At 33.9% G+C, this 10880-nt stretch overlaps 1 protein-coding gene across 2 annotated transcripts in view; it reads left to right on the forward strand.

Moving 5' to 3' along the window:
• The window catches only part of LOC149562227 (alpha/beta-Hydrolases superfamily protein), a 64881-nt gene extending 63015 nt beyond the window's left edge, over window positions 1-1866 (forward strand). For both annotated transcript variants that reach the window (XM_089825767.1, XM_089825766.1), the window contains exon 3: window positions 1144-1866. In XM_089825767.1, the coding sequence (XP_089681893.1) occupies window positions 1144-1466 (323 nt within the window). In that variant the 3' untranslated portion in view covers window positions 1467-1866. The remainder of the gene's footprint in view (window positions 1-1143) is intronic.
• The last annotated feature ends 9014 nt before the right edge of the window (window positions 1867-10880 follow it).

Below are 10880 nucleotides of genomic sequence, written 5' to 3' on the forward strand. Positions count from 1 at the left end.
GATAGAAGGCTATTGTCAGATTAATATTAATAATAGACTTGAGTATACATCATAAAAGAAGTTCAGAATAAGGCAAATTAAGCTACTTCTAATGGTCTGATGAAATCAAAGCTAGATCCACTATAAGAGCTAATTACCCAGAGATCAAAATGTCCTTCAGAAAATGTATGATGCTTACAGTCTATAGATCAAAAGAAAATTCTTGAGAAGCATATAGCTAATAGTATTTAAAATTCCACATAAAACTCTATCTAGTCTTAGATTCCTGGAAGATGATCTTGTAGTTGTGCTTTGACCACCCCATCCACAGCAACGTCCTCGTCCTCCATCCAAGCCCATGGCAGTAGCAGCAGCAACATCTGCATCATCAGCAGTTTTCTGCATTCATACTCATCTCTCATTAGTATGAATGGAATACTTAGTACTCATTGCATCTAGGTGATGTTCACAAAGATGAAACATTGTGCCTTTCTGGCAGGTCACCCATCCCAGTACAGCTCCAACTCAAGCACCCTTAGTTATGTTTCTTCCAAAGTTATAGCCACTTAGCTTGTTACCCCATTTGCAAAACTTTCGGCAAGGTTGTACCTTGTGAACCTTTTATTATAGAGCCCCTTGAGCTCTTCAATTGATTAGTAAGAGATATAGGGGGATGGAGATAGCTTTTCAATATTAAGTTAGTTGAGAGGTACCAGATCTTAATGTTGATTTTGCTTTGGAGTAAGGAAGGATTGGAAAATATATCCTCCAAGTTTGAATTTGTTGATTTGGAGTATGTCTTGATTTACTGGTGAAAGCCTTGTATTTATAGATGCAGAAAATGCTTCAATTTTTAAGTGGAATATTGTTGTGGATGCAGAATTTGTAACTGAATGTATGACTGTAGATGCAGAGTAGATTTTGATTCATAGGTGGAGACTCTATTGTAGTTGTGAAGTATGTCTCAATTCATATGCATGATAATGTACTTGTGGGATATAATATCTTTTGAATAACTGAACACGCCTTATAAACAAACCAAACTGCACATATCCTGAAATTTCACGTGTATATGTTTGAGATTGTGCATCTAATTGCAAACTTGTATACTAAATCTATGCATAGACCTGACTTCTGAGTAAAATCTATTTGTATATATTGCAGGTGCACCAATCGCAGGCTCTGCTGTTGACCAAGTTGAGCAAGTTATGGGTTATGTAAGCTTAGGTTACCCTTTTGGCATGCTTGCATCAATATTGTTTGGAAGGCATCATAAAACTATTTTGCAGTCACCAAAACCAAAGCTCTTTGTGATGGGCACAAGTGATGGGTTTACGAGTGTAAAGCAACTAAAAGATAAGTTGAAGATGGCAGCTGGACGTAATGAAATTCATCTTATACCTAGAGCTGGGCATTTTCAGATGGAAGGCCCTGCCTATGATCAGCAAATGGCAGAATTGATCGATCAGTTTTCTGCAACTTTGTAGGTGAATGGGATTCGGTCAATGTATGCATTCCTTTCTATCTGTTAGTGTTTGTTCTGTTTCTTTGTGGTATTGTTTCTGAACTCTTTTATGTGACTTCTCAGCTTGTTGTCAGTGTGTCATATTTCTTCAAAACAAGTTTGCAGAATTACTTCTGATCTTTTGATTTTGGACAATAATGATACTGAGAACATTACACATACCAATGAAATTGTCATAGATTATTGTCACTATCGCAGTTCAGCCATACAGAAAAACATGCTTATGAAATAAACCGTTGCATAAGTACTGTGGCGTGAATAGTTTTTTTGGGTAAGGTTTTAATGTAAAAATTACATTATCAAGTCTATTGTTAAAATCTCCAGTTGAGAATTAAGGATCATGGGGCATCCATTCTATCAAAGTATTTTTGGGCACGATCTTTACCTCATTCCTTACGAGGCTTGTTAATCTCCATAGACCTGTTAAAAATCTTTCAACTTAACCAGTATAGTTTACATATCATTAGACATCAGTTAGCAGCATAATCCTTAGATTTCATTATAAATAAATAAATTTATCTAATGAAATGAAGTTTTTTTTCAAATATATATAAATTTTAATTAAAAAATCATTTACTAAATAATAGTAATCATATATTTGAGTTGAACTTTAGTATTTATAAAAGAACAATTGTTTTCAGTAGTCATCAAAATAATTTAAAATATGATTTATATTAAGAGAGGAGTTGTTTCTGAATTCAGTGGATTCAGTTGTTTCATCTCACACTCCAGCATCTTCATCTCACACTCCAGCATCTATAATAAAGCAATTTTATTGGATTTCTTCATATTCCAGAAACACTTTCTTTATATGACGGGCTGTGGAAATCTCTTAGAATTGTATGATTGTATTTTCATAAATTTGTAATAGATTTTAAGCTAGTTTTAAAACATAATTATACAATATAATTTTAAATAAGTTTGTTAAAATTATATATATATATATATATATATATATATATATTAGATTCATAAATATCTATTTTGACAAATATTGAAAGGCATATATTACATTTTGTATGGTAATGCTGAAGTAAATAATGTGAATAGATGTTTAATTGCTCTACATTTTAGAGATGTGGATACTATCTGATTAGGCATTCTTGAAGACTCTTGTATGAGACATTGATATAAATATGTAATATGAGTGTTACATTAGAAACATATTTCTTATTAAGAATCACTTAGTACTAGATGTTTAATTTTTGAGTCGAGATTTAGAAGACATGGTTTTGGGCATGCGTTTTATGTAATTTTTATAAAGTAAGTACAATTAGTTGTTAAGATTAGTTCATTGTGGAAAGTTGGTTTGTTGGTTAAGGTTGGATTGAACGTCTCTTATAAATTGAATTTAAATAAGTCAGAATTGTGATATGTAGCCACATGGTTTTTATATACTTGTTCAAATAGAGGAATGTAACTAGAGTGCTTGATACTTAGAGGTCTTTTATGAAGATTTTGTACTTGAAATAACATATTGGGTGTGTTCCACAGTTGTGTTAAGATACTTCATTGCTATATCTTTTTTTCTCTTTGTACAAGGTTTCGGGTCCTTTCAAAACCTATTTTTGCTTAATTAAAACACATTGTGTGTGTGATGCTTTGAATGGTAAGTTTTCTTTCAATTTTTAAAAAAAGATGTTTCAATTGTTATTAGTCCCTGCAAAGAACTAATGATGTGGTCCACAAATTAATTTTTATATCTAAAGTCAGCATATCTCTAAAGTTTAAAGATGATTTATTTTTTAATTTTTTTTTTATACATTAATTTCTTAATTTTGATTAGCTGACCCTCATTTTCTTAGGGGTAAAATTGATTTATTGATACAAAAAATTTATAAATTAAATTCCAATAACTTCTTCCAAATCTATGGAATGTTGAAATATTCTTTGGGTGGATGACTTTTTTGTTTGTTTTTTATTAGTGTAATTCAAGTTAATAGCAATTATATGAGATTCACACTTCCCTAGGGTCTTAGATAATGCATTGTATTTTGACATTTCTTCTTTGGCTGTCTTTATATACAATTCAATCATTTGTAGCTATGTAACTTAATTGTTTGTAGTTATTGTTTATGTTTTGGGAGTAAAGATTAATTTATGGGATTACTTATGTGCACAAACCATGTAGATGAAAAGTGGTACGCTTTCTCCAATATTATGTCAAATTCCTATTAAATTAGGGTTAAGATCTTTCATTTTAATTTACAAAAAAATTATTCTATTAGTAGTAATTTGGATAAATTCATTCTATTGTTTTTGATTAAGTAAAATAGGTTTTGAAAGGTGCCCAAAACCCTTTACATTGAAATTTTTTCAATGGAGCTCAAACAAAAAATACAACATACTAGAGGAGAAATAGGTCACCAACCAAAAAATGTGACCGGGGTGGCCTCACAGATAACACAGTTCACTTTTGCCACCAAATTACAATTTCATAAAACCATTTAGGACCCTTTACTCCCAAAAGAGTAAGATTGAAGATGCCGATCAAAGGATTGTTGGGATCATTTGTAATTTTTTCTTTAAGCTTTATCCAACCCTCCTCCACCAAAGGAGCCTCCTTCTCCCAAACCAAAGCATCAACATCAAGCCCATCCGGAGATGCAAACAATACCGTACTAGAAAGATTACCCACAGGATCCCGACCCATAAAGGGAGGGGAAACCACAACATCCATATTCAATAACTGACCAGAACCTTGGTCAGGCGGGGAAGAAACACATGCCCTCGAAGCAACCATAGGTGTGGGGGAAACCAAAGGAGCAGGGTCTTTAAGGATAGAGTAATGCTGATCCAAAGCCCCTGCCCACCAAGGTGATCTTTTCTTTGATTTCCTCAGCGCCGTAGGGCAGTGTGCAACCACATGTCCAGTTTTGGAGCATACCCTATAGCGGAAAGGAATGCCTTCATAGTCTAGAGTCTAAATCTAGGAACCATTAGGGACCTCAAGTTTGATCTTCTCAGGGAGGCCCTTCGAAATATCCACCAAAAGAATGCGAGCGTAAGTAGTATGAAGAATATCCAAAGATTTAGAATCCAACATTTGGAAGTCTCCAATAGCATCACTCACAACTTCAAGAACTGAATCCAGCCATAGGTGAAGGGGGAGATTTAGGAGGCTGACCCAAGAAGGCATATGAGAAAAATATTTAGAAGTAGGGTCGAAACCCTCATGCCAGGGTTTGGCCAACAAAGGGTGACGGTCCTCCCAGTTGAAGCGACTACATAAAATAGTCCTCCTGACTTCAACAACATTAAATTTTACTATGAAAAAACCCTAGCCACAGGGTAAATCTGGATAGATTCAGAGATCAACGGGTTCCAGTGCTTAGAGATCCAAGCATGAAGAGCCAGATGGGAAGGCCAAAAGCCTCAAAATCTAAAAATAGTTGCCTTCTCAGAGAAGTCCTTAATCTTTTGAGCAATTTCTTCTGCAACATCATCCTCCAACTCCAACCGGATTGGATTGCAGACATTGACAAGAGTCACACCCAAGGAGAAAAAAAGACAAACCACCACTGGAACCCCTAAACCATGGACCTTAGCTTCAAAAGTGGCCACATCTGCAAAGGAAGTTGCACAACCTCTTGCCGCTGAGGCAGGAATCCTATCCCACGACCGACTATCGAAGACAGGCTGAGAAGTAGCCCCAACAACCATCTGTAGACTAGGTAGGAAGAAGCGAGCGGAAGCAGTGAGTGAGCGAGAGCGGGAATCGAGCGGGAAGATACTTGTTGAATAATCTTGTTGAATAAACTCATTCTATTGTTAGTTTTTCTTAAAATAGTAAATATAATTATATGTTATTGTAATATTTTTTTCTATAGATAAGTCAGATAAAAGAAGACAACTCCATTTGATGATCTTTGTTTCTTTTACATTTAATCATTTAAATTTTTCTAATTATCCCAGTTAAAATAGTTCACCAAAACATGTTACTTATTTTAGTTTTCTTTCAAAATTTGCTTTATGCTCTTCAAGAGGCAGGAACTCAAGCTCAAACACAACTCTTGTTTTGTATGCTATTCTATAACATTGTTGATTCTTGATGCTTGTTTTGCATTTATTTTTCTCATAACCTGATTAATGATACAATTAACTATAATGTTTCTTTCATCTAGTATTAGTTTAGTTAGTAAATGAGTGGACATATTGTAGATAAATTGAATCTATGAACATGTAGGAAATGATTGAAGATATTTAAACGTGTTCAAGACTTAATTTTTTTTTAACAAATTTTTGCATTTGTGGTCATTTGATAATGACTTTTTATAGGTTGTTTTTATGAGTGTTTTATAGGTGAATTTTTCCATAAGTTGAAAAGGTTCACTTATAGATCAATATAAAATTTAGTATATTTTGAACACAAAAATAAATAATTTTTTTCTAGGATTTGATAGAACTTAAGTAGTGAAAATCCTTACAATCTATATAATTGTGTCAAATGTAAGCTTTTTTTTATTGGTAAATATATATTTTATTAATAATATTGATATAAAATTACAATACTTTCAAAACATTAAAAAAAAAGGATAGTATAGCTCCCACAGAATCTATAGTATGTATAATCATCACACCATTGTCTTTGCAAAACCACCTACAATGACTACCCATGTCTATGCAATATTTCGACATAAACACCTCAAAAAGACAAAATTTGGTACTTTTATATCCTCATGATTACCCAAAAAAAAAAAGGAGCATTACACTTGACATCGATTGACTAGGGTATTCATCTTTTATGTAACAATTCAAAATATGACCAAGCAAGCATAAACAACAAAGATTGGGGAATTCACACTTGTGAAAAAAGGAAAGCTAGTATCAACTTGGGTTGCATGATCAAGACGATCTCACCCGACATCTCCTTTCTGTCATCACCTTGTGCTAGGACCACCACCTCATCTACCATTCCCATGTAGCCTTCCTCTTCTGCCTAGCTTTGTCCCATGAGCATCTGTTTCTTTTACTAAACCTTCTCATCACCCTTTCATCTCCCCCAACACTTTACCCTCCATCATCATTAGGTCCCAAAACTCTCCAATAATTTGAAAGTTTAAACTTGAGGACCCACTTATCAATTTCCTCCTTGCTCTTCCTTGAAGCGAGGACCCTTTCCCAATCTATTGTTTAATCACAAATTATCCTCCACGTCTTCTCAACATCCATCTTCCTCACTTCCTCATGTGTTTGTTCACCCTCACCTACCATATAATGAAAGGATGAATATTTGGTGGGTACCTAGGGACATGTACCCAATCTTCTTTATTAGTGTTAAAACCCCTTTTGAGCATAATATATTGTAGCAGGGCATTGAGGCCCCAACTCCATTCTTCCCTTGCATCTATGCACCATCCTCCTTACTTCATCGACCTCGCTAAATTCAAGTTCTCATGCACAAAATATGGAGGATACTTCTATATTGGGGCAGACTTCATAAGTTGTAGTCAAGTAATCGATGCCCAACAAACCTCGTAACATAATAATGACAAATAAGTCATACATTTTGAACACTGTTTCAACAAACCACTTAAACATCCCACACTAAGGTTTGATTTCTAGGTTAACAATGTTAAATAGTCAAAATAGACATATTTTTGTAAGTTTAATTTCTTTCTTAGTGTGTGATGTTCACAAGTGGCCCTATTTCAGATGCTTTGTGGAAACCCCATCCCAAAAAGCCATCTACAACTTGGAAGCCTTGAAACTAAAATTTTCCTTCATCTTCCACAATTCTTTACCTCAAAGCATCACCAAAGAAAATGCAAATGACATTTGCTTTCCACCCCTTATATACCCCTTTTCTAGGTAAAGTGAGAATTTCAATTGTACACTTGATCTTGGAAAATCTTTTCCAACATTCCTTTGCATTCAATGCTCGTTGCCTCATCTCCTAAGTTGCTATTGTTTACTGATGGACAAACTAGATCATATACCACCACTTTAATGCGTCATCAACATACATCAACTATTTTGTCACATCAATTGCCACATCACATCCTTCTAGGGTGTATAACAATTGCCAACAAGATACCATTGAGGGGTCAAGTTGACTGTCACCTTGGATAGGAAATTTGCCAAGGTGTTACCCTCCCTATAGATGTGGAATAGTTTGACATTGTTAAAACACAATATTTTTTTCCATATGATAGAAATAATTTTGTAATCTTCAAAGCATGTGAATTACCGATAGTAATAGCATTTACAATAATCTGTGAGTCTTGTTCCAAATGCAACAACTCCATATGAATTCTCTTTACTTTTTATACAACCAATAATGTTGGTCAATCCTTTGCTTCATTATTGGTACCACTCTAATTTTCAGATTTGTAGCTAGCATTTTACCTGTAGAATCTCTTGCCACACATATAACCCATAATTTTACCCATAGAATCTCTTGCCACATATCTACCCCTTATAGGGACTGGGCTTCCTGTTGTGGCCCCATCAAAACTAACCTTAACCCATCCTTTATTTTGTGCTTCCCATTTGACGTCATTTCTCTTTTTTTGAGAACTAACCCTTGAAATCCCATTAATGAATCTTATTAGTTGTGAGTATTGCACCTTGGTTGAATGGTGGTTAGGGACCCTAGTCATGCCTACTCAATGCGGTCTGAACCTTGGCTAATAGTTATCCCACTATAGGTGGTGTGATATGCCATGCCATTAGCAATAGATGTTTTTCTTCACTTGAGTTTGCTTTAAATTGTTTTTAGATTTCAGGTTGTTTTGTGGAAAAACTCATCTAGATGTGATAGTCAAAGTACAATTGATTTGGCATAGAATCCATTTTTTCATGCATAAATCAACTAAATTAATGTTTCATTTATTTATTTATTTTTCATTACATAGTGGATGATAAGAGGGTGACATAAAAATACTCATACTTTATTTTTTAGTAATGCGGAGACAAGTTTTCCAGGGACTCAAAAACTTTTGACAAGTCTTAACCAGATAAAGCATTAAACAATGCAATCCAAGATGAACAATAACTCATTAAAAAATAACAGGTGAACCTGACAACAAAGAGGTAGCAAAAAATATAGAACAAAAAATTCCAAAACAAAACACTAAGGTAGAGTCTTCAAGGTATCTACCACTTCCACTTCCAACAAGTTTTCGTCTTAAGCCTCTTGCTTAAGCTCCTAGATATACTTCGGAGATTTCTTAACCTTCCTTTTCAGGTTAGCTCTTGTTCTCTTGCTTGACCATGTGGAATCTTCGTTACCCTTAGCCTTGTCCATTTCCAAGTCCACAATTAGTTTTTCTTGATAGGCATTTTCCAACTTTCCCACCATGGTGTTCATGGTCTTTGTAGTAATTTTAATAATGGTATCCATTATAGTATTGGAAGAATCATTAATCTTATTCAATTTATCATCAAAACTAATACCTTTACTCTCATAATCCTTCTTGATTTTTTTCATAGCATCCAAAGTTTTGATTAAACAATCGTCAACTAATTTTTTTTCCCCATTTTCCCAAAGCTCCTCTTTGCTTCCCTCTTAGATGCCATTCCTAAAGCTCCTCTTTGCTTCCCTCTTAGATGCCATTCATTTCCATAACCTAAATCTTACTACTCATAACCCTTTGTTTCAACAACAAATCCTTAATGTCTTGGAAACTCCACTAAGTGAGCCTAAAGGAGTCCACTAGACCATGCTTTGCAATAGAAAGAATGTCATCATGGTACTTGGTGTAGGATAACCTAAGCACAAAGGAATACCAAGAGGTTACAAGAGGTTAGAAATAATTCCATTAATTTTGTGGTCTTTTAAATGTATCATGAGTCTATTTAAATCATATGTAAGGCTATGTGAAGCCATTTGTATGACATTGTTAATATTGTCTTGTTAAGGTCCTAGTTTTGTCAAGAAGGTCAAAATATGATATAATGTTTCTTAAAGGGTAAAATTGATGTAAAATGTCTATTAATTCCTTTTTGGGTGATTCCAGTGTCCATGCAAACAATTGTTAAGTTTGGAGTTAAAATTGAAAAGTTGTCACATTGACATAAAAAGCTGTAATGCAAAAATGCATAAAATGTTGTAAAAAAAATGCACAATATTGTAAAGTGGAGGATTATTGGTTTAAAAGGTGGTTGAGAAGTAATAAACCACCACAACCACTACAAAACAATTGTATTCGTCATTCCAAATCAATAATGAATGAATGGGAAGAGGAAGATCATTTTGAATCAATTGGTGTCCTCAAAATTTGTTGTTTTCATTAGTGTTAATTATTTTTGTGTTGATTCCAGGTCTTGCAAGGACATGTACGACCTAGAAATATTGTAAAAATTGTATATTTTTCTAAAAGTAGGATGAATAAGATTCCTTTTGGTTTTGGTTTGGAGTGATTATAGGAACTAATGAATAAGTTATGAGCATTTCGGTGAAAGTGGTTGTTTGTAGATTCAAGAATCCTTGGAAACAATCATATTGTAGAGTTTGGTACAGACACATTTGGACGAGTTTGAGAACCTAAATGGATTAATTGGAATGATATATGAGTAAGATTTCATTCCCTTTTTCTTTGAGTAATTTTGGTTAAGATTTGTGATAGTGATGGACTTTTTAGTGAAAACTTGTTTTAAATGATCTTCATTGGAGTTGTAGGCAAAGACTTGTGTATGTATAATGATTTATGTATTGGATAAATTAATGGATTACAGATTATGAAACTAGACTCAAATGGTTTGTTTAAAATTGGTTTGGTTTCACTTGGTTTTATTTTGAGAAAGCTATTGATGCCTTAGGTAGGGTTCCATGTTTCCTTTCTGGTTTATGATAGTAAAAATGGGTCTCGGTGAAGAGACCATAACTTGTAATTTATATATTGGATTGGGCTCAGATTTGGATATTTTTATAAGGACTAATGTTTAACAATTTCTCCAAATGGTTAGCAAGAAGATGCCAGGAAGAAAAGCTATGAATAATATATTCAGGAATAGAAATCAGACTATGTGAATGGTGAAATGTTGATAAAACTTGTGTTGAAAAGTATTTTTTTTACCTCATGAGATTCCTCTAACAATGGAATTATTAAATGGAAGTTGAAGGGATAAGCATGGATCCTATTACTTGGTTGGTTTGTAGGATTCATTGCATCAATACTCCTAGCCCGATTTGAAATAGTGGAGTCAACCCTTAAATCTAATTTGAATCTAGATCTATCTTCCCTATAAGTTGTAGGGTACAAAGTATAAGATTCATTTGAAACAATGGAAGTAGAAAAAATATCCTTGTTCGAGCCAACAAGGGGGGTTTCCAAACTTGGAGCTTTACCTTTCTCAATTGACTAAGGAATCTTATTACCCTTAGACTTAACCTTTACTAGTCTGAAAAATACAGGATTTATTTACCACCTAG

Source organism: Cupressus sempervirens, chromosome 4, assembly GCF_028749045.1.
Source record: "Cupressus sempervirens isolate cs-2001-9-10 chromosome 4, ASM2874904v1, whole genome shotgun sequence".
NCBI lineage: Eukaryota > Viridiplantae > Streptophyta > Pinopsida > Cupressales > Cupressaceae > Cupressus > Cupressus sempervirens.